This window comes from Centruroides vittatus, unplaced genomic scaffold (genome assembly GCF_030686945.1).
Source record: "Centruroides vittatus isolate TY-2023 unplaced genomic scaffold, ASM3068694v2 contig_914, whole genome shotgun sequence".
Lineage (NCBI taxonomy): Eukaryota > Metazoa > Arthropoda > Arachnida > Scorpiones > Buthidae > Centruroides > Centruroides vittatus.
In genome coordinates this window covers 46079-72072 of record NW_027122603.1, presented here as the reverse complement: position 1 = coordinate 72072, position 25994 = coordinate 46079, and the positions used below count along the sequence as shown (strand labels likewise).

The 25994-nt window shown below is 28.0% G+C and overlaps 1 protein-coding gene across 2 annotated transcripts in view; it reads right to left on the bottom strand.

Annotated features, from left to right (window-relative positions):
- The window catches only part of Sara (Smad anchor for receptor activation), a 57152-nt gene that overhangs the window by 6043 nt on the left and 25115 nt on the right, over window positions 1-25994 (bottom strand). The window contains exons 6-11 of one of the 2 annotated variants that reach the window (XM_067281285.1): window positions 22585-22851; window positions 15235-15387; window positions 15019-15150; window positions 14844-14897; window positions 10338-10406; window positions 4662-4826 (exon numbers count right to left, since the gene is read on the bottom strand). In XM_067281285.1, the coding sequence (XP_067137386.1) occupies window positions 4662-4826; window positions 10338-10406; window positions 14844-14897; window positions 15019-15150; window positions 15235-15387; window positions 22585-22851 (840 nt within the window). The remainder of the gene's footprint in view (window positions 1-4661; window positions 4827-10337; window positions 10407-14843; window positions 14898-15018; window positions 15151-15234; window positions 15388-22584; window positions 22852-25994) is intronic. The other variant, XM_067281286.1, reaches the window with a different exon arrangement.

The window sequence follows — 25994 nt, the reverse complement described above, 5'->3', positions numbered from 1 at the left end:
ATTATAATTTTACATTTCTCATTAAAAAAAATTTAACACCAAAAACTAACTGATAAATCTTGTTGAAATTACACAAATTTATTTCTTATGTGTAGATATGTAAAGGATTAAAATTGATTTAACCTATAAGAGGAAAAAAATTATTTTTTTATCCTGTAGAACAGTTTAATATCACTACAGTTGTCCCTTGATGATCCGACAGGTATGGGACCAAAGGGGTGTCGGATTACCAAAAGTGTCCAGATTACTGAAAATGATTACATATTTGGCATTGTTTTGCTAGCAGTAGCCTATAATATTTTTGCATGTTATGAGTAAAATGTTGTCTAGGTGAATATGGAAATGAAACACCTATTTCAGTTAACTAAAACATGTTTATTAAAAGAAATATGGAAGCCAATAAATGTACACACAGTATGTATAGGCATAAATAATACAGTACGTACAATAATTTATAAACATTATAACTAAATGCTACAATGTAGGTAGATTAATTATGTACATATGTAAATATGTACATACTGTGCTCACACTTTGAAGACGGGGACTACGGTGACCTTGACGGGAGGTGTGTCGGAGTACTGAGCATGTCGGATTACAAAACATCAGGCTATCAAGGGACAACTGTATTTGCAAAGGTTTTATTTGTAATTATTGTTTCTTCCAAAAATATTTCAAAATATTGAAAACAATTAGAAAATGTTCAAAATAAACAATCAAGAAATATCATTCATTTAGGTGAGTTTGATAAAAGTCAAATCATCAATATGCAGTGTGATAACCACAAATACCACCATAACTGGTTATAATTATGCCTTGAAGTTTAAAGGAAAGTCATATTTTTTCTATGAGTCTGATTAGACTCCTGACTTAAAGACATGTTTCAGATCATGTGAAGTACAAATGAAAGGTTTTTATAGGTTTCATAAAGTCATATTTTGGCGGAAATTTTGGGAATAGGTATTTTTACGTAATTTTTTGGGATTTTATAGCCTTTTTCCATCACATTTTGAAATTGTCAGGTTTTTTAAAAAATTTTATCCAACATTGCCATGTCATGATACTAGGGGTTGGCTTAACCCTAGGAGGAGCTTAAAACAATAAAGTTTTGGCACAGGTTTTCAAAAGGGAAACCTATAAGGATGGAACCTCCACTTCTACCTTCAGTAAGTGCTATTTTTTCTTTTTTTTTTAATTTCATGTACCTGTACCTTCAATTATATACACCCAGCAGTGGCTGAGTGGATAAAACCACTGAACACAGGTAGTTCATGCCTTACCATTGAACTGGCCATGTGGCTTAGACATTAGTAACATCTAAACTAGGCCAGCTTTCCATAAAAGACCTCCCAAGAGCCATTCCCCACTCAGAAGATCACCCACATGCTGCATTGCTGTAATTGAATAAAATCAAACCAATCAATTGTATACTTTATGACAGATAACCCAATTATGTGAGAAGGATAACTATACAACTTTTTAGAAAAGTGACTCTTAAATCTCAGTTTGGAAGACTGCTGCTGCAATTACATGGTTGGAAACTGCAGGGATTCAACTGTTTCATGCCCCCAAGATTGTAGCTGATATCCAGGCAAAGCTATGTCAAGCCAATGATCTAGTAGCACAGATCATTTCTAGAGAACTTAAGAGAGTTTTTTTCAATGAACAAGGAGTTTAAAACAATGAAGAAAATTGAAGCCATTTTTAATGGAGAAGTAGCTACATTTGAAGAGACAAATCTGAGCTCTCAAGCAGTGACATCAGCCTTTTCAAGTATGCACCCTTGATGACATGTGATGCAGAAAGATTGTTCAGCAGATACAAAGTTCTACTGGCTTGATCTTTCAAGTTTGAAAAATTACATAGGCATATGGTAATACAGTGCAATCATAAAGTGTAACAATGTCATGTAAACAAAACACTATGATACTAAAGGAAATCTGAATTAATCTCAGTTAATGCTTATCTTCTGAAAATTTTAGGTTTTTTTGGGTCATATTTTCAGGTTTTTAGGGCTTTAATACCTGCTAATTTTGCCATTTTTTAGGTCTTAAAAATCTGAGCCTTAGTTAATAATAATATAATAGTATAATGTTTCAACTGTATAAGAAATTTGTCAAAGGTGGAACAGACACTGATAAAATATGAATTCACCTCCATATACATAAATCATAAAATGTCAAATGTATAATCAACAGATGATATTAGACTCTCAATAAAAGAAACAACTAATGACTTGTACAGCAATTTCAAATCCAATTATGAAAATTATTATGATTAGTTGTTTTGAACTATTATATAATCATTACTTTATTGCCTAAAACAATTTTTTATGCATTTACTCATTAATTTTTTTTCAAAATTTTTTAAAATAAAGCATTTTGAGTAAATTAATGTTGAATTGAATAAAGCAGTGTTTCCCAAACTTATTGGCAAACTGGAGTCCTTATCAAGAAAAATTTTTTTCATGGAGCCCTCGCAAGTTGCAACATTTTTTACTCTAAACTTGTACAACTGACAGAGAAAGAACGAGTCCAACAAGGTCTAATATATATATTGTAATAGTAAAAGTAATAAAATAGTAAATGAAATAAATAAATATAAATATATATATATATATATATACAGTCTAACTTGTTTATAATGTCATCCATGAGACCGGCAATTTTTTGACGTTATAACTGAGTGTCGTTATCTGCGAAGTCTATTATCATCATATGTATAAAAATGCAAACTACATGTTTAAATCAACTTTATTTACGTTATTATGTCTAAGTTTACACCAATGTAATTAAAAATTTCAAAAAACCTTTTATAAGAAATTTCTATTTGTCATAAGTTTCAATAATGGCAGAACTTCTGGTTTTGAGAATAATGTTGAATCAAAAGACAACAAAAGGTTAAACTAATGTATGCCAATTAAAAATAATTCAATTATTTCTTTATAAACTATTTAATGTAATATGTTATATTAAAAATAATAGAATATTTAACAATTTAGCATAAAGTAATTTAAAAATGAGTACATGATAACCGATCGTCATGTTGTTAAAAGTGTAGCAAACCTCACCCCACCGAAGTCAGGTGGTGAGAGCACCACCCACAGTCGTTCTAGGAAGTGGACTCTGACCCTAGGACTAAACACATAGTATTTTCTTTGTGAAATAAAATTTGTAATCTAATTTTGTAAATTTGGGAGTGCTTCAAATATGACGTTAAAACAGGGTTTTATGTCGTTACAAGTGGGTTTTTTAACATTATCTAGTATAGTAGTCGTGGGACCGATAAAAATTTGACGTTACATTAGAGTTGTTACATCCGATGACGTTATAACCAAGTTAGACTGTATATATAAATTTATTTATTTCATTTACTATTTTATTACTTATATATATATATATAATTTTTATTTTTATTACTATTTCATTGAATAATAAAATTAAAAAATATATAAAGATTTATAATAGTTTATTAATAAACTATTATAAATTTTGTATTTTATTTTTATCAGTCAATGAAATGAGGGATGGGGAGTCAGCGGAAAAATACAGACTCCTGATTCCAGAGATGATACTTTTCAAAATCAACTCTGACTCCAGACTCCCATAAAAAGATCTGACTCTTCAACTCTGTCCTGGTGAAATTGAATGATGTGTGATAGACACCTACATAAATAATTTTGACTGAGTGGTTAAACATTTCATTCAAAAGAAGTCTGCAAAAATACAACAGAAGTTTTCACAAAAAAACACAAACTAAATTTAGGAATTCTCATAAAAATTTCCAAAAGTACAATTTTGCATAAAGTACAATTTATGTCTGCTGCTAGGCAAAATTTAAGAATAACTGCTAGAGAATGATAATATATAAAAAAAATATTTTTATGATCCAGAAAGCATTTAAAATATTTTATTTATTTATTTGGTTAGAAAATGAATAAATTGTTAATAAATTTATTTTACTTATTGTATAAAATTTAAAGCCAAATGATTGCTGGATTAGATCAGGCAATATTACTGTTACTATTAATAATTAAATGGTAAGTAATTTGGCCTAGAGGTAGGCAATAGATGCTATTTCTTATTAAATTTAATAATTATAATTAAATTAATATTTATTGATCAATTTTGAAGGTTCTGGAAGAAAAGAATCAGCCCGGAGTGGGACTTGAATCACAACTGCCACTTACTGTGGCAGTTGTGATTGAAGATGCATTGCCAGTTAAACTAACCAGACCAACATCAGATATTTGCTTCCAGAACTATTAATTTAGATATAACCATACTGGTTACTCATGGTGCCAACTGGAAATGATTGTGCCCAAGGCCTATAATCTCGCACTAATCCAGCAATCATTTGGCTTTAATATAACTATTGGGTTTACAGATGTTTATATTTGCATAATACAATAATATTCACAATAATATTCACAATAATTAAAAATTCAATAATTCAAAACTTATTTTTATATGATAAAACAAACTAGTAAATCTATTATAATTTCATAACAAAACAATTTATTTAAAAAAAAGTAATTGTTTTGCTATGAAACTCAATAAAATGCCACAATTTATTTTTTTATGAATTTTAATATGAAAAGCAAATTTTTGACACAACTAAATTTAAATAATCAACACTTTACAATATATTTTTCTTCTTACCTTTGCTAGCATTATCATATAACATGTTAAAAAATCGAAATATATCCCTTGGAATAGTGTTTTCATTAGACAACCTTTCAATTATAACCATTACTTCATCTTGTCCAACAGTATTTAAACCATTACTAGTGAAACACCAACATTCCTTTCCAATACAGCAATCCACTGATTATTATTAATAAAACAATATTATAAAAATGAATTTAATGAATAAACCATTTATGAAATAAATTTTAAATTTAAATGTTATTTATAATGAAGAAAATTACTATTTTTGACAAATAATATAATGTCTAAATAAGCACATATTAATGTATCTCTATATTAATTATGAATACTACAACTTTAGTATTTATAATCAATGTACAGTAATGTAAAAGTAAATTGATACTTCACATTGAAACACAATGATTTCATGGAGTCAAATTTGATGTAATGCATAACCCAGACTAGAATAAACTGAATATCAATGTTAATTTAGGAATATGCTTCAAGTAGATTTATTCCTTCCAAATTTTAATAAATTTCTTGAACTAATTTATCTTAAATAAATAAATATATTAGATTGCAATAAACTCAATAATGCTTACAATTCTGAATGTATTTTTATTTACATTATTTTTTCTGCTGTCATGACAAATGATCAGATAATCTTAGTTTGTGCATGAAATCTTGGGGAGACATGCATAGAAAAGGAAAAAGTAGAAATACCTTTTGCTGAAAGAAATGTAATAGATTTCAAATGTAGACTATTTTTGGTTGCTTTTCTTCTACATGAATGTATTAAAACTGAATGTAAAAAATCAATTTCATTTTGAACTGTGATAGAGCTAAGTAGATTTTTCATCTTTATATCAAAATTAATATAATGATATTGATTTTAATGCATTATTTCCTCCATTATAATGGCAAGAAATTTGAATGATAATTAATTAACAAATGATATCAAAAGAAAAATCATAGGATTATAGAAAACTAGTAAGTTTTCAATGAGAACAATAGTATAATTGTAAATTTGATACCCCATCATAAAAATGTTTCAAATTAGATACATTGGTGGCAAGAAGAACATGATTTACAATGCAAAAAAAATCCAGAAGACCGCAAGAAATGTCTGAACCTGAATCAAGAAATTATAAATGTCATTGAAAAACCTCACAGAATTGCTGTAATTAAAATTTCCTATTATGATGCTTAATGGATATTAACAAAGATGATTAAAAAAATTTGTTTTAAAAAAAAGCACCTCATCCTGCAAACAGATTATTTGACAAGTGGGCAGAAAGAGGTGAGAATTGGTTTTGTATTACAATATTTATTGTACTCTCCTGACTTTTAGAAAAGTCATATTTTCAGACAAGAAAACATTTTAGTCAAATTCTCACTGAGAATTTCATTGTTACAAACTAATTGCAACTCATTATTTACATGCAAATGTAGCCCTTTGGATTATAAGTGTGTATATAAATGTTTGAGGTCAGATTTCTGCAAATGGTCCAGGTGAACTAGTCCAGATAGTTGATTTACTTCATTCAAATATATAAACATATTTGAATCAGTTGTCATCTATCTCAGCAGTTTATTCTGAAAATTACTTTTTAATTTTAGTGCCTGATAACTTCTGATTCATACTAGTTGAATTGTTAAAAAGTAAATTAATCATCATTCTAAAATAAATGTGTTACCTTAGCCAGTGATTGGCAGACTAAAACCCAATAGAAAATATTTGGGGAAAAATGATGTGATCATGCAAATGGAAAATTAAACTTCTGTCAAATAATATATTTACTCAAGCTCATAACATTTGGGATGAACTAAGGAAGTATCTATTCTTTTACAACTTAGTACAACCAATAGATGCTAGATTAAAAACAAGTAATCAATGCATCTGGTGACTGGGCAACTTATTAATTTAATATAATATATTAATTTAAAAATAATATTCACTACTGTTAATGAAAATTGCAACAATATGAAGAAATCATGACATTAGTTTGAAACTTACAGGATATGTAATTAGGGTATACAAATGATCAAAATTGCAGTGATTGCATGTGTCTAGCAAGCTGTAAAAATGTTACAGAGCATGGTATGCTTCATCAACAATAAAGTGCACAATACCAACAAATGACAGTTTGAATGTGGATACATGACTGGCCTATGTGAAGGCAACTTTTCATATCATGATATTGCTGCTTGTACAGGGCATAATACTATGACAGTGATGCGTGTGTGAAGGCAGTAGACTTAAGAGAACTGGGTGCAGTGAAATTTTGGCAGTGGACCAAAAATTGTGATGACAGGCACTTGTTCTGCATGAAAGTGATGAACCTTTCTGTGTCATTGCAAGCCTTAGCATAACAATGGAGCACTGCAACAGGTGTGGTATTATCTGCCAGCACAGTTTGATACTGCTTCAAAGGGATGGTTGCATGTGTGTGTGACAAATTCCCTTGAGCCTAAACTATAAACACCTTAGGCTATAATGGATCATGAATACAGACAATGGCATATTAATTGGCAACAAGTTGTGTTTTCAGATGAGACTTGATTTAACTTACACCACAATGATGACTGTATACACATCAGAATATCATGATAAACTTGTTATTGCTTCGGAACAATAAAGTGCTCACATAATAATTCACACATTTGGTGGTTTTTCTCATCTTTTATTTAGTTGATATGTGTTAAAATGTACACGTTTCAGGCTCCTAAGCCCCTGTGTGAATTATAGCACTTTATTGTGTCTCAAGCAATAACAAAGTCTACAGCATGGTTTCAAATTACTAAAAGAAAATCATGATAAACGTCATCTTCCAGCATGCATTTCAGAGTGTCATACTGGCCAAACACCAAGTGTGATAATGTGGGGTGTCATTGAATACCATTCACAATCTTGCCTGCTATGACTTGAGAGCAATCTTAATAATAACTACTACATTGAGGAAGTGGTAGAGGTAGAAGTCATACCTTTTCTTCAGAGCATTCATGATGCTATATTTCAGAAGGACAATGCCTGACCACGTTTCCAGGAATGTTCAAGACCTGTTAGAGGCACAGTAGATACTAGTTGTTCCCTGGCCTGCCTGTTTACTAGACATGTTGCCTATTGAACATGTCTGGAATATGGTCATTTGGCAAAGCCCTACAGCAGTCAGTACCAATAACTATGGACATGCATACAAGCCGCCTGGCAAGCAATTCCACAGAAGCCTTTTGGATACCATCCAAAGCCTTTTCAATTCATTGCCACGATGTATAGGGTTTTATTGCAGGTTGCAGAGGTTTTATGACTTATGCACAGTCATATCAGTAATGTGTGATATAAAATTCATTCTAATCGAATAATTCCCTTGTGGTGTTGCAATTTTCACAAACTGTAATGTATATTATTTAAGTAATGTCACAGATGGTGAGATTATGTTTTGAAATAATGTTTGATTTCAATAATAGTAAGATATATTAAATACAGTGGGTGATTGGTTAACAAACAAATTAGATAACAAACACTTTCTTGAAAGATTTTTATGTTCAGACAATGAACACATGTTCGGATAACGAACATCTCATAGAACAAACACGAGAAGCAGTGACAAAAAATAATGATTATCCATTGGTCTTCCCTTGTCTTCAGGCAACAATTCAAAACTTTTTGGAGTGAGGGAGATGTTTATATTGACGCTCAACCCGATATATACTGATCGGATAGTATTCCTCTGAACTTTGAAACTCTCCCTTGTAATTTCAGCCTTTTATTTTTCTGACAGAAACAATTCTTTTATAGTATTTGCGAGACTGTCAGGTGAGCACTTGTTAAGGTTTGCATTGGTTTTTATTTTCGAAAGGTGAGAGTATAATAGCAAAGGTAGAGAGTGGGCAGAAGATGTCTGATGTTGCTGAGCATTATGGCTTGAACAGCTCTACAGTAGGCTTCAGTTCAATTTTATCTAAGAAAGATATTGTATTATCAAGAAGACTCAAGCAACTTAAGAGTAACAAAAATCACATCTGAAAAATAAAGAACATTGAAGAGCTCATAATGGAACCTGAAACTGATCTGATGACACAAGAATGCCAAAAACTCTTGAATGAAGAACATCAAGAAACTCGGCGAGACATGTTTTCTTCTGAAAAAGAAGATTAATGCCAATATCTGCTATTAAACATATTTTGAAGAAGTGGGAGGATGTCAAAACAATAGTCTTAGAATGGCATCCAAACCAGGTTGAGATTAATATGCTCATGGATCTCTACAATTACAATGCTATTAATTACTTCTGAAAAATCCTGAAGAAGAGAGAAAAGCAATCAACATTGGACAGATTCTTTAACCCCCATGAACAGAAAAAACACGACTGATAAAAATGCAAGACTGTGTATATATATATTTTTATTATTACATATAAATAAATGTAGTAAGAAAGTATGTTTTTTTTTATTTTTTGGGATCTCCAGAATGAATTAATCAAATTCCCATAAAAACCTATGATAAACTGATAATCAGTTAATGAACAATTTGGATAGAGAACAAAGTCTTGGAATGGATTATGTTCATTAACCGATCACCTACTGTATTATATTTCAATGTATTATTTTATGTTGTTATGTACATATTTTATACAACCAATGCTTTCGTGAATAAAGATTGTAACAATAAATTGTACGAATACATTTTAAAACATGTTGATGACAAAGTTTTCTTGAGTTTGTATTAATACTTGTTATTGAATTCAAAATAACATCAAGAACGTATTTCATTTTCATCTGAATAATAATAGATTCAACTAATTGCAAGTAGAAACATTTAACATAGTTATTAGATATTTATATTCTACTTGGAAAGTTAAATGATAATATATTTGCTGTACCCATAAATTCTACAATGCATAATAATTTCATGTTTTATATTCATGAAAAACTATTATTATTAAATAAAAAGTGAAGACAGTTGGAGCAATAACATCCCCCAAATATTCTTTGAATAATTAAGAAAAAATATATTTAAAAAAAAAATTGACTAATTTTATTATAATAAATACATAACAATTTATTAAAAATTACAATGAACATAATAAACTTCCAAGTTAAACATTGATGTTCAGTTGATATAGTCTGGTTTATGAATAATGTCAAAGTTGAAATTATTCATAACCCAACTTTGACCCATGACATCATCTTTACTATGATTGGTATGAAATGTGATTTACTTTTGTAACCAAATGCATAATGACATTTAAATTATAAAAATCAATATTTTGAGCTTTGTAAAATATCTTGCAATAATAAAATATTTATTTTAGATTAATTATTTATAAAAAACATATTAATCTTTAATAAAAAATTAATTTAGAATTTGAACTGTTACATTTTATAATGGATTAGTTAACTAAATATTGTTTTTCTGGAATGAATAAATATTTTTAATGTTAAGCCTATCCTTTATTTTAAAGATAGATCTGACATGTAAATTGTTCATTTGTTTTTATCTTTGTCAAATAAATTTAACTTTGTGATAAAGATGACAATGATAGGCTAAAATAACCAAACTCTTAATTTTTTTTAACATTTGTTGTCCTTATTTTTTTCCTAAGCAGTGTCAGGGATATCTACTAGTAGTATTATAAATTATAATTACATTTTTAAAACTTAACATGAAATTTTAAAAATACTTACATTTAACAATTTTTGCCAAAATATGCAAATTTTTAGTTAAGGCAAAAACAATTGGTCTGCATTGTTCATCTGTAACAACAAAAGTATTGAAATTTAAATATTTATTAAAAAATTTCAATTAATTTAATTATTCATTAAATCAATATCATGCTTGTATACATATGTTATCTTCTCAAATAAACTAAACTACATAAAAAATTTTTGATGCAAATATATATAAATTATCTAAATTATCAATTTATAAATTTATTTAACTGACATTGTTTTTTTATAACAACTATAATTAATATTACATTTGAACAATTTTTTAAAATAAAAATTAATTTTTTCATATATGATTGTGACAATTTATCATTGCCTCATATATATGTTAAAGTAAAAACACGTTTTAACTAGTTGAAACTAGTTTTTACTGGATGTCATTGTTATAACTAGAATTTACTGCTAGTCAAAAATGAATCTGAGTTAAAACTAGTTTTAACTAGACAAAACGGGTTTTAACAAAATGGCTTAGTAAAAACTGTTTCGACCAAGGTCATTCAGCTAACACGGTCCTATAGTGTATGATGAATTTCGTATCGCTTTGATCCTTTTCCCCCCGACATCTTGTTTACATTTATTTTGCGATTCCTCCTAAGGCAATATAGGTCAGTCAGGCGATATTATTTTAAAAGTTCACCAAAAATCAAATTATCATTATATCTATATGAAAAAAATCACTTACATTTATTAATATCTTTAGTTTTAAATACGATATTTTCCAATACATTTTATTAGAAAAATTTATAAGAAAAAAAATAATATATATCAGAACTGACACATAAACTTGATAATTTGTAACATTTTATGAAAATTAACATTGTCTAGTTACATAGTTGTTTGTGGCACTGAGCCAGAAAGACGTAGAATATTGTTTTGTACAATTTGATATAACACTTATGCATGTATGTTTATTCGTTGTGAAATTATCGCACATTATATCAAACATTTGTTTGAAATCAAAATTTTATACTGCTGTCAACTAATATAATGAATTATTATACTTTATTCACTTCATATCAAATGAGATTATATCTGTTGTTAATAAATTTTAAAAAATCGATATTTACCAAAGTAACGATGAATCGGTACCCTCGAAGTTTTGCTTAAAAAGCCAGGGTACTGATCGATCGGTGCCTTCAGGGACAAAGGGTTAATTAATGTTAATAACACAGATGTGTGACCAATATTTTCAATAAATATCGTATTAAATAATACAAATGTTTTAATCCCAATCATCACCTTATTTATTTCCCCCAAACATATTTATGTAGCTAAAATTAGTTTTAACTAATGTTAAAAGTTAAAACTAGTTTTATCTAAAATCAAAACATGTACAGCAGTAAATTCTAGTTTTAACTAGACAAAATGAGTTTTAACAATGACATCCAGTAAAAACTAGTTTCAACTAGTTAAAACGCATTTTAACTAAAAACGGGTTTTTACTGTAACATATACATATTATCACATGGATAAAGGAAGTAATTCAAAATTTCTAAATTCAAGAAATAATAAATCAAATAAACAAATTATCAAGCATAAAATAATAAAAATAATAAGTGAAATTAAAAATTAAACAATAAATGAACTATGTATTACATACATAGTAAGTTCCAGAAGTTTCCAGCCTGAACAAGTTAAAACACAAATTCACAGACTTCATATTAACCATCATCACCTCATCGTGATAATGACGACATTAAAATTTGGTACCTCTATTCACAACTGTACGTATACTAGATCCAGAGAGACATTATACAATAAGACCCCACTTAATGTGGGGAATGCGTTCCTAGACAACAGAGCGCTAAACGAAACAGCGTTAAACGAGGTCATCTTAACATGTAAATAAGGGGATACGTGAAACAGAACAGAGAATAAGAAAATTTATCAGTTTTTTTTGTTTTATTTTGTAACGTTTATTGTTAAATACTTTTTTTATTACATTAATTATAGACTTACTTATTGCTAATATCGATATTTATTCATAAAACATTCATGAAAATAAAATATTCAGAATGAAAATAAAATATTCGAGTAAAGAAGTTATGTTTGTGATGAGGAAGGTTCTTCCTCATTCGACATCTTTTATTTCTTTATGAAGAAGTCATCTAACGTCGTTTGCCTTTTCCTGTTTCGTTCAGCAAGTAGTTGTCGATAGCAAGACATCGCATCCATGACACTTCATCTTGCCTTTGAACTTCTATCAAAATTGAAATCATTTTGTATAAACTGATCCATAATTTCCATTATAGTGGCTAAACTTTTTTATAGAAAATCCGTTGAAAGTTCCTTTTGTTTTTCATCTTCAGAAATGCTAATTTCATCATCTTCATGTACCTGTTGTTCTACTAATTCTTTAAGATAGTTGTTGGAAAAACTTTCTCCAGTTGTAACTTGCAATAATTCTTCAATATCCTGCATATTTATATTATCCAACTATTATGTTTCATTAGCTAGCTTGACAATTTCGTTGACATCAACAATGGATTCTCCTGTGTCAACATCCTTGCTTAGCTCCAGCCGTACATTCTTCCATACTCCTTTCAAGCATTTCTTGGTCACCTCATTCCAGGAAAAATTGATGTTGTCTACAGCATCCATGATATTATAGTTTTTCCAAAAATCTCTAATGGATTGTTTATCTGCCCCATCTGTTTTATTAATCAATTGTCAGAATGTCCGCCGCAGATAATAAGCTTTAAAATTTGATATTATGCCTTGACCCATTGGTTGGATTAACTAAGTTGTATTTGGCAGCAGGAAAACCACTTCTACTGGAATGCATGTTGTTAAGTCAGACAAATGCATTGGATGGCTTGGAGCATTATCGATCAAAAGTAGAGCTTTCGGTTCTAGTTTTTTAAATTCGCAGTAGCGTTTAACAGACGGGCAAAAATGTTCGGTAAACCAATTCTGGAAAATTTTCATAGTGATCCAAGATCTTTTACTGGACTCCCAAATTACTGGTAAAGATGATTTTGAAATTCTCCTCATTACTCTTGGGGTTTTGGAATGATAAACAAGCAGTGGTTTTAATTTAAAGTCTCCATTAGCGTTACTACCCAGTAGAAGTGTTAAACGATCTTTTGTAGCTTTAAATCCTGATGCTCGCTTTTCATCACGGGATAAAAATGCACGTTTTGGCATTCTCTTCCAGAAAAGGCCCGTTTCATCAACATTGAAAACTAGTTCAAGAGGATAATTCCGGTATTCAATGATTGCTCTTAATGTTACTGGAAATGCTGCAGCTGCTTGCTGCTTCTCCAGTAACTTGTATGTTATGAAGATTGTTTCTGTTTTTAAAATCGATTAAACCACCCACGACTAGCTACAAAATTTTCACCCGTGTCGCCTTTTTCATTCTGAATATGGTTAAAAATTTTTCTCTCTTTTTCCATTACAATTGCTTGACTTTATAGCATATTACGTTCAACTTCACCATCAATCCAGATGGAAAATCGTTTTTCCATTTCCTCAAACACATTGCTTCTGGTACGGGTAATTTTTGTTTCCGAAGTCGTTGTGGTTGTAGTTGCTGATGATACAATTTTTTCTCTATTTTTTAAAATTGTCCATATTGTTGAAGTTGACAAATTTAATGCAGTGCCGATATCAGATTGCCGTTCACCTGCATCTAATCGTCTGAGCACCTGCATTTTAGTTTCCAGCAGAAATGCTTTTTCTTGTTGCTTTACTTTCTTTTTCTTTGCAATCACCCATTGTAAAAACTAAAAAATGCCGTATTTATCACAATAAAATAAAATAATGTTTATATCTTTATACACACGATAAAGTTGATGACCGATCATAAATCAACTGTGACGCAGCAAACATGCGTTCGGGGAATCCCAACACTGTGTGCGATCTTGGGGAATTCCCATACTATCACGTAATACCAAAACGAGCGGCAGCGTTAAGCGAGGTCTTACTGTACTTGAAATGTTAAAAATTGATTATCACACAACTATTGAAATTTCTTACAAAATCATGGTGACTGTTTTATCATTTCAATTTTATTGATACCAATATGATATATATATATATATTAGATATGTCTATGTGAATATAATATTGTACCCAACTGAAGAGAGATGAATGTATACATCTGAAATGCAAATTAGAGTCAATAAAATTGAAATGATAAAACAGTCACCTTAAAATCATTTGTGGTCAATAAGTTTGATTTTGAGGCATATTAATAGCCAACTGAAAATTTAACATAGTTATCCACCAAACAATAGGCAAATTATACTTCAAAAATAATTCTGTTCTAATTTTAATCATTTCAATTTTATTAGTCTCCACACTGAAGGACAAAAAGAACTGTTGGGTAACCAAGAAAGGACAATGTATGTCACTGTTTAAGTAGGCAAAGTGCTGCACACTAAACCTATTTATTGTTGTTTAGTGTTGTCAGAACATTGATTTGAACATATATAATAATAATAATAATAATTCTCTAACCTGTTAACCAATTGATTAATTTCTCCAGATCTGGTTTTCCCTCTGAGCTTAAATCTAAACATATTAGATATAAATAAAGTTAATAAAAATTAAGTTATCTGAAGAATAACCAATATATATTAATAATAAGAGTTAATTATTATATTAGTTTTTTGTTCTCCAAAAATAATTTTACCTGGTGGCAACAGAATTGGTGAGAGTGGACCATCAGAATCACTTACAATCACTTTTTTGATACGTGATTTTAATTGTGATGCTTTATGTTTTTTACCAGAAACTATAGTTGAATTCTGAGCACTATTATCAACTAGAAAGTAAATAAAAATATATTAATATTTTATTAAATATTTAATATTATATAACAACATATATTAAAACAATATTTGATTACTTGTAGAAGTTTTCTCAATTCTTCTTTGAACTCTACCTTGACGACGATATGGAGGAGGATGATCCAATATTTCTGACTGATCAGTTAAATCTCCACCAGGCCTGATGCCATCAGAAAACATTACTTGTTTTGGTTCTCCTTTTGGCTTATCTCCTTTAAAATTTAGCATGTTTACTTTTTCAATATATTAAAATTAAATAAAATCTATTTAAATCTTATATATAAAATTAAAACTTTAGAGGGAAAACAAAATAACATTTAACTATTACACACCTAATATCTAAAATTGTAAACAGAAATAAAAGATTATTAATGAAAAAGAACATTATGGATATAGTTAATCTACATTTACTAAATTCTTATTTTAAAACACTACATATAATTTCAGAAATATTAGAAATTTACTAATTAAAAAGTTTATAACTTTAGGAAAAATATTTCAGTTAATTTCAGAATGAAAGTTTATTTTTTTTTTTTGAATTATTTAACTGAAATATCTATCTACATAAAATATAAATAAATTGAACAAAAAATGATACACAAAGGAGCAAATTATTTTTTTATACTTATAACTTAATATACAAGAGTTGAATAATAAATAAGTTCCCCATTTTTATAAAATTAGTTTGGGATGACAGAGAATAACTTAACCAATTTTAAAATGAAAGAAAAAATTATTTATTTAGCCACACATATTCACTTTTTAACATAATCATCATTTAAAGTGAAATGTTCTTTCCAAATATTCAATCCATTTTTGCATTCTGTACATGAAAACCTTTACGGTTTTTCTTGATCCTTTCCTGTATAGCAATTTGAACTTCACTTAATGAAAACTGCTGACCTTTCAATAATACAAGAAAAAAAACTCGTTCTGGACATACCATGTGAATACATCTTAAGTGCTTATAAATATTCACAGCACTTCATTGAATTGATTGTTTCTTCCTTTGCATATAATCTTCCAATGTTAAAAATTCAATCACTGATTGCAATTTTGTATGGAAAGAAGATGAGTTCATATCTAAACTTGACTGTTATGTAACAAACAAAATGTGTACATGCAGCTTAGACATTCATAGCCATAAATGATAGTGATCATGTGTTCAGAGTTCCTATGTGGCTGTATACCATGTCTGTTTGTCTTTTTGTTCTTTGTATTTTTCCCCTATTCTTTGTTCTTTCTTCCTTCTGTAACTTTCTAATCTCCTTAATTCTTCCTTTTTCGGGGTGAGAGCCCTTCTGGGAATAACCAGTATAATGAGCAAGTTACCTGAGGTTACCTGAAAGCATATGAGATGAAGAATGGAGACTTTTGAGCTGGTGCTCGATGAGAGAAAACAAACTGAGGGCAGGTGTGTGAAACTGTTTGTCACCCTAGTACAGTAATTCCTAACAGGGGGCCACAGCCCCCTGGGGTCAATAAGAAGTTTGTCGGGGGCCACCAAATTATGCAAAATTTCCTTCAGAATATAATAATGTAAAGAAAATTGATGTATAACGAAATATCGTATTGAGAAGTGAAATAAGAAAGATAAAGTTTTCCTATTTAGTTTTTTTTATTTATTTATTTCTTCTTCCTACATACAATTTTGTTAGTACAGAAGAAATAAATGCAAATATGCTACTTACACTGCAGTATTTACTTCTTTTATTCCAAAGCAATTCTAAGAAACTATTAATGCTTGAAATTTTAAAAATAATTAGGAAAAATAGTAGGCTTAGTAGTAGGCTTTGAAAATTTAAATATTTTTGCAAAAGATATGAAAAATCTTTACGACAAGTTGTGGGTGTTTTAGTTTAGTTATAGCAGGGGTCCCCAACCCTATGCCCGCGGGCACCATAGCGCCCGCCGATCGTTTTGTGTGCGCCCGCCGCTGTGCGACCACAATAAAAATAAAAATATTTCAGTTTTCAATAAAATGCTATGTAAAAGTTTTTTCATTTTTAATGATTAACCACACAAAAGTAGAAATGGCATCCAACACAGATAAAAGCACAAAGCGAAATGCGACCGATCTCTTTTTCCTCTCGCGCCAAATTTTCGCCAACCAAATTTCCCATACCTAAAATGAAATTAATCGGTCCGTTTCTATGGTTGCTGTGACAATGCAGACATTTGTCTGGAGCTCATTCAGCGTTGCCATATTTGGCCACTTTGCGCCAAATTTGGCTACCCTTTTTTTAGTTTGGCGTAAAAAATATCATTTGGCGCATTGGCTACTTTTTGGGTTACATAAATTTGACATGGCTACATTTTTGGCTACATATTATTTATAAATATATTACTTGAATAAAAATCACTTTAAAATGGTGTTTTGTCGTTTTTGATTAATTACAGACCCACATAAAACAAGTATTTGTTTTATTATGTTTTTCAAATTATGCTTTTTTTCGAATACATTTTTGTTTGTCTCCTTTATAATAAATGAATATATCTATTTTTTAAGTAAAAATTGAAAGTGTCTGTAGAATGTATTTTTTTAAATATCCTTTTTCGTGACAAAGTTTTAATACTTATTATTATAATCTAGACATGTTAATCCTTAAATAATAAAAGTAGAACAAAAATAATAATTTTCCTATTTCAAAGAACTTCTCAAACCATAGTTATTTAATTTGAAAGTTGACTGACATTTCTTTATTAAACTAATATGTGCATTTTGCATATATCATGACCCTTCATCAATTTGGTTTTAGGTTTTTCTGTTTTAAAAGATATTTTAAGCAATTTTAACTTTTTCCTTTTTAAACTCCCCCCCCGTAGGCACTAAGGCCTTTTTAAGCAAGCCCATTATGTATTCGGCCACCATACAATTGGGCGGCCAGGTGATGAGGGACAGGGCCCGACATATCCGCTTGGACCATCCTGAAAAATTCCTGGGGATTTTTCAACCCGATCGGATTCGATCCCGGGTCTCTCCAGAGGGGGTAGTTTGGAGGAGTTGAGATAGAAATTTTGGATCTTCAGAACGACATTATCCTAAAATCCATTTTATCAGATGAGAATTTCTGGAATATAGTTGAAAGAAACAAATTTCCATTCTTGAAAAAAGCAGCATATAAAATAAAATCGTTTTCGGTTCCACATACTTGTGTGAATCATTGTTTTCGACAATGAACATTATAAAATCAAAGTACAGATCACGACTTACAGATGAACACCTTGACGATTGCTTACGAGCAGGAATAACATCATACTCTTCTAATTACAAAGCTATGGCCAATGAAATGCAATGCCAAAAATCACATTGACTTTGAGATTTATATTTTTTTATAAAGAATTTTTATACTTTGTAGATTTTGTATGCATTGTTTAGTAATTACTTGTTTTATAAAAATTATTGTTAATATTCTTGTGTATGTTAAATTACATTTTTGGAATTAAATGTTTTTTGTATATCATGTGTATGTATTATTAACTATGTCCAATTCTAAATTCACCTTGAAAAAATAAATGGTGCCCGCCGTCCGACCGGTATTCTAAAATGTGCTCTTAGGTACAAAAAGGTTGGGGACCCCTGAGTTATAGCATTGACTTTGGATCGATTTATCAACATGTTTCTTATTTTATTTTTTGTTAAAAATTAATGAGTTTTCATGTTTAATTGTGAAGTTTGAATGTTATTTAAATAGATAATGAAATAATAAAGTTATGGTTTACATTTATTATATAAAAAAAATAAAGCAATAATAAAAAAAATCAATTTATTATAGATAATTTAACAAATATAAATTATTATTAAAAAAATAGGGGTCACAAAAAATTATGAAATATTTGGTGGGCCGTGAGTATAAAAAGGTTAAGAACCACTGCCCTAGTATAAGAGTGAAATCGCAACTTCAAGAAGGAATATTTGAAATTCTTGGACCTTCAAAGGATTTGATATCAACCTGAGTTTTGAATAAGTGACCACTGGATTGGTAATCAAAGCCCTCAGAAACCAAGGAGAAAAAGAAGAAAATGTTAATTTTGTGCAAAAAGTTCCACATGGCCCATCAAAACAATGAGAACTAAAAGACATTGACAGAACCCAGGTACATTTGTTCTGTCCTATCTGCCAATTTTACTACTACTTGTCTGCTATCTTCATTTTTTCATATTAGTGTAAGTTTAGTATTAAGAGTTAGTTATAGGAATTTTGTTTTTGTAATAATTATTCTTGTTTATTGTAAGGATTAGTATTATCATGATTCAGTGTGTCTTGGTCATTTATTAATTTTGTAATTGTTTCATGAATGATCAGGTTTAGGGTTACTGCTGGTTTAACTGGTTTTGGCTAATTTGTCATATAAAAATTCTTATATTAATTTCTTAATAATCTTATATTACATTACATTCCATTATAATTATACTTAAAATCTGACATTTTTTAGACAACTATTCAGCTCATTGAGAAACAAATGTGGCAATCTGAAAGGAAAATTTTATTACAATAATTAAGAAAAGTACTGTAAAAACAGAAATTTCTGATAATTTCCACAATTTCATTTTTAGATTTCTCTCAACAATTAAAGCAGCAAAATAATTACAAGAAAAGTAATGTAATCCATTTTATTATGTCACCTGTTACAAATTTTAAATAATTTAAAATAAATGTATGGCAGGTATTATTATTTATATTTAAAAGTAAATTTAATTATATAAAAACTAAGATTTATTCTGAAATTTTCATTTATTAAAATTATTTGTTAAAAATGAAAATGAAAAAAACTCTTCAATATTATTAAAAAATTGAGCAAAAGTAGCAAAATGAAAATTTCTAATTTAATAGAAAAGAACCTTTACTTTCATATGGCAAAAACAGTAATTTTATTTAAGTTTTTAGTATTTAAATATTAAAAATAATTATTCAAATTAGTTGAATTTAAACCATCTAATTTTTACTCTCTTGTTGATTAATTCAATATAATTTGTTCTTCCTTTCATGATCATTCTTATTTTTCCCACTTTTATTTAAATCTTTATGTGAAAAGATATTTTATATATTTTTTCTGTTTAATTTATTCTGCATCTTTAGAGATTACTCACCCAGCAATCCAAAGCACTTAAACTGATCTAATCATTTGTTCTAACAGCAGCTTTTGTTTGAATTATAATATGCTTATGGTGCTTTTTTAGTTAAATTTGTAGAAAATAATATTTTCAAAAGTATTTATAATTTTCAATGAATAGTTCTGGTTTTATTCTTCAGGGGTAGAGTCAGTGCTAATAATATTGGATTTAAGATAACATTTTTAAAATTTACTTTCTTATCTCTAGTAATAAAATTTATCATCCCTAAACATTAAACAAACTAATTTATTATTATAAGCTTAGTTTTGTAAAAGTTTTAATAAAAAAATCAAAAAATTTTAATATTTTAGTCTTTTTATGATATATAACTGAGACAATAATAAACTATTTAGATGTAACACTAATTTAAAATAAGTGTGTAATGATTTAAGTGTTTAGGAAAAATAAGCCTAATGTTAAAACAGAAGCTATTTTAAATTTATTAATGGAGCTACGTAATACTCTAGAAATCAAAAGATACACAACTAAAACAATCTATTAAAAATTTGAAAGCATTAAATTCTCTGCTTTACAAAAATATACAATAGACTCAAATAGTAGTATAAAACTAACTATTTCTTTGGCATTAAAAACAGTTTAATAAAAATGAAATATATATGTAACTACTTTCAACAGCGCATCAGACAAAAAACTTTTGTAGAATAGAATATCAAAAAATTTTAAAATAAGAAAACATGGGTTTAAAATTTTATTTATATGCATTTAAAAATATTTTAAACTTGTGTTAACTTTTGTTTGATGTTCCATTCTATGACAGTTTTTGTCTGATGAAGACAGCAATGCACTGTTGAAAATGCTTGCGCACACATTTTATTTTTATTAAAAAGTTTTTAATGCTGAAAGATAGTTGTTTTTATATTATTTATGTAATTCGACAGTAAGTGTGTGTTTAATTTTTGGAAATTCAACACAAAAAATAAAATTTAACAAACTAATAAATTTATAAATGATGATGAGATAAGGCAATAAAAAATAATTAATTGTCAAATGTATTCTGTAATATGAAAACAATAACAAAAATTTAGGAAAAACTAAAATGATCATTATTAAATGAATATTTTTAAATTGATTTTATATAAAAAAAATAAAAAAATTTAAATAATTATTAAGAAATAGTTATTTTATTTAATCAATTTTTAAATATAACTTAAATAATCTGAAAATTATAATAAATTTGATATCATCCTGATCCTAAACCGTTGAAGTTGCAAATCTGGTGTATTCTGAGTATTCTAAACAATTCCAAAAATATTAAATAAATGAAAAAACATTCTAAAAGATTGTCTGAATTACTATTTATGTACAGAATATAGAAGAGGACTCAGATTAATGCAGTTTTGAATTTCAATATTAATACAAGTAAGAGTAATATGTTTTTGATACATGGAAAATTTTTCTATAATTCTAAAAATTTATTGGACAGCATGATTAACATTTCTTTTCCCCTAAAATAAAATGTAGATGTTAAATATCAATAATAATCTAACATTTCTAATATGTGTTAACTAGATTATTATGAATAAAATATACATAAAAATGAAATGTTTGACATTTTGGGTTTCATTACATATTCATTGCTGATTCAACATTCAATTTCAAAAATAACACAAAAACAGAATGAAGTTAATTCACAGAAGAGTTCATAATAATGATGACTACAGCTCAATAACATTATTTAAAAAATTAAATAGAATTTAAAGTTTTAATTTTAATTTTTCTAAACCACTGATTTTATATTCTAGATTTATAATTTAAATTGCAACAAAATGGTTGCATTCAAACCAATATACTGAAAACTAAGAGTTGATAATATCAATATAATAATAGTATGATTTAGACATGTTTAAAACAACCTATCATCAATTCCTCCCAAAATAATTATACAATTGATAAAATATTCACATACTGCTAATTTTAATGATTATTAAATACATTTGCTTAAATACGAAATAAATTTTAGATATAATTAAATTAATATCTCTTAATAAAAAATCATTTAACCTAATTTTTTTTATAACAGTTTAAAACCTAGAATTTGAAATTTTGATAAGAAATAAAACTTGTAATATGTAGCATTTAATGAAATAATGATTTTGAAATCTAAACTGAATCAAAGTATATACTATCTAATTATTAAATTTAAAGTTTCATTGTTTATAAAAAAGTTAACTATTTTCAATTTCTTCCCCATTAATGTTTCATATAGGTTCTTTTTGAAAAATTCTATATTTTTCAAAATAAAATTTATTTATCCCATCAATTACACTACCTACCTCTTTTTAAAACACCAATTGGAACCAAAACTGTTGGAGGTGGACAATTTAAGTAAGGTTGAGCTTGTTGTAATGGTGAGATTGTCGAACAATATTCTTGAGGATTATTTGGATTGGGTGGCCACCAACCCAAATTTTCTTGATTATTGGAAATTAAACCTGGAGAATTTGATCCATTTTGTAAAGAAGGTGTCAAACTAGGACTACTTCCACCAGAACTTGGACTAGAAGGTGTGTTGTTGTTGGACAATCTTTCCCATTCTTGAACTGTAAAATTAATACATTCAAATGAAGTTTGAAGCAATATCAATATTGGCATTTGCAGTAGCACAGAGCAAAATCTATTGCATCATGTGTGTTAGATGGGTATTAATTTTTGAATAATTATTTTTATTAAGTTCAGAAAATGCAGACACAGTAATCTATGTAGCAGATTTAACTTTTTCTTTGTCATATGAGTAAGGTTAATTTCTAAAAACTAAAGATATTAAGAAAAATTAATAAATATTTAACAAGACATGCATTTATCATATTTCAAGACATAAAACTTGGTATATATCTACTTTCTATCATGTTATCATTTTGAATGACAAATTTATTTTTAGTGAAATTCTAATTATTCAATCAAAATAATTAAATTTTTATTCACTTCATTAGTAACTAATTTTCTTTAAAAAAAGAAATTATGATAAATAATCTGTAAGTAAAAATATCCCTAACAGAAAATAATTATTATATTTCATTTAAAATATATGATAGATATAGTATTTGCATTTGCAATTTAAGTTTTTAATATTCAATACACATTTTATTATACAGGGTGGGCCAGCGAAAACGAAACGGCAGAGTGTTCGTGTTCGTCCATGCAAAACGCTCGGACAGGTCGATTTTACTCTCGAGGGGACATCTGTTGCAATAAAGTTTTTGCGATTCTGAATATTAACTAAACAAACATTTTTTTTCGAAATAAATGCTTGTTTAGTTAATACAAAATAAATGAGTTTTTAAAATTTTTTGTTGTCTGTTGTATTCAAAATCGCCAAAACTTTATTGCAAAAGATGTTCCCTCGAGAGTAAAATCGACCTGTCCGAGCGCTTTGCTTGGACAAACACGAACACTCTGCCGTTTCGTTTTCGCTGGCCCACCCTGTATATCCAGCAACAGTTTTTAAGCTACAAATCTGTAATTAAACTAATGAAATTTTCTAATCTTGTACAGTTTAGCCCATATATAATGAGATTGTTATTACAAATTATTGGTTAATAAACACTTTTTGTCCCCTTAAACCTTGTCCTCTTATTAAACTTATGCTAATGTTCAGATGTTATGGAAGTATTTTGAAGTGATATATCAGATATGATGATTTCAACCTATTGATGCACAGTCATGCTGAAAATATATATTATAGATTATTAGTAGAAAGAAAATGCAGCATTATTGCTTAAACATTACATAAATTCTTCCAAGAAAGGAATTTCATTTAAACCTTCAAATTAAAAGTTAATTTTTGCTTCTATGGAATTCAGACAGACTTCTTTTTGCTTTAAATTTTTAAGTATGACTAATGCTGAGTGATCAAATCATAGGTGCTGCTTTATTACCCCCTTTTTGCTTTCATTAAGGAACTAGAGTAAGTCAGTCAGATTATCAACTTGAAATCAAATTGGCTGATTAAGCATTCATGTTCTTCCAAAATTCAAAATAATCAGGACTATATCCTTTCACATGTTCTAGATCCATGAGTCCAATCCTGTCATGGATCAGATGCCCAGCTGTATTGACTAATTTCAAACTAGAGGAAGTAAATGTAATTGTCTTGTTTTAAATTCAGTTTATTCTTTCTCTTATTGGGGAGAGACAGAGCAAGCTCATTGCATGGTGTTTGAACCATGATATCCAAGTCTGGACAAAAACAAAAAGCTTTATCATTGGAGATGGAGATAGAAATCACTGCAATCATTCTCTTATACTGTAAGTAATATTTTTGCACATCTTATTTTATTCTGTTTTTAACTTTAAAACACAAACCAAGTGTTTTGATAAAGTAAAAAATGATGTGCACATTTGGAAATCAGAAATAAATGCATTATCATTTATTATGAAGTATCATTATAATGATTTTTTTTTTTCTTAGTCCCCCTTCATATTGATTATATATGGGCCAGACTGTATTAACATCATTAAAAAATTATTACTTTCCAAATCTTTTTCAAAATATTTGGCATGGACACATTAACCATAAAATAAAATCAGTTTATAGTTGATATTACAGAAAAAGCACTTTTAAAAGAAAAACTTATCATCAAAATTTCTTAGAGAATCGATGAACTAATGAATGCATATAAAAAGACAAAACATTACAGACTTCTTATGAGACGAAAACAAAAAATGCATAATATTTGTTTACAAATCTATTGAATTAAAATTTACATATATAAAGTATAAAATTTTTATTATAAAGTAAAAATTATCTATTTAGGTAGCAACTAGACAGATTATGAAATTAAATACTAAACTATAATACTATGCATAATATAGTATTAAAATTCATAATTAAAAATTATGAATGTTATATATATATTTTTAAGAATTTTGTAATTTATATTTTATGATATTTTATAAGCATGCTCTACTTTTCAATAAAGTTTCTCATTTTCAAAATACTTTTAGAGTAATTAAGACTACTGACTTATACAACTATATATACTTATTATTATCCAAAAATATGAATAACTAAATTTAATGGTTTCTTCCAACAATTTGAATTTAAGCTAAAAAATTTATAAATAATGAAACTGTCATTATAAATAAATATATAATCATGGAAATTATTGATACATAATACTATTAATTTTAGATGTACCTCTAAAAAAAACTTTTTTTTTATGAAATAGAAAGAATTCAAGATCAGAATTTTTGATATGCAATTCCTATTCAATCCAGCAAGAATATTAACAGTAATATTTTGTAAATATTCAGAGCTAAACTTTTGAATGTGTTAAGGCAATATGTGTTAAGGCATGTGTGATAATGTGTGTGTGTAAGGCAATATGTGATAATGTATGTGTTAAGGCAATATATTGTCTTAACACATACATCATCATATAGATTGAGAATAAATTACTTTGTTTGAAGATTGCATAAAATATTCAATTGTGTATAAGTTATTTGTATTTAATAATTATACAAACAATGATAGGAATTGAGAAATGTTGGGTTAACACACAATAAAAATTACACAAAATCTTTATCCATGAAAGATTGAATATTGAAGCTATTGCTGCTGGTTAAAAATTTACAATTTAATCATTTTTCAATTCATGCTCAAAGTATGAACATATCATCTAAATTTTTAAAACTATCATTTGTAAATTTTCTTCTAATCTTTTAACTATTTCAGACAAGCTCT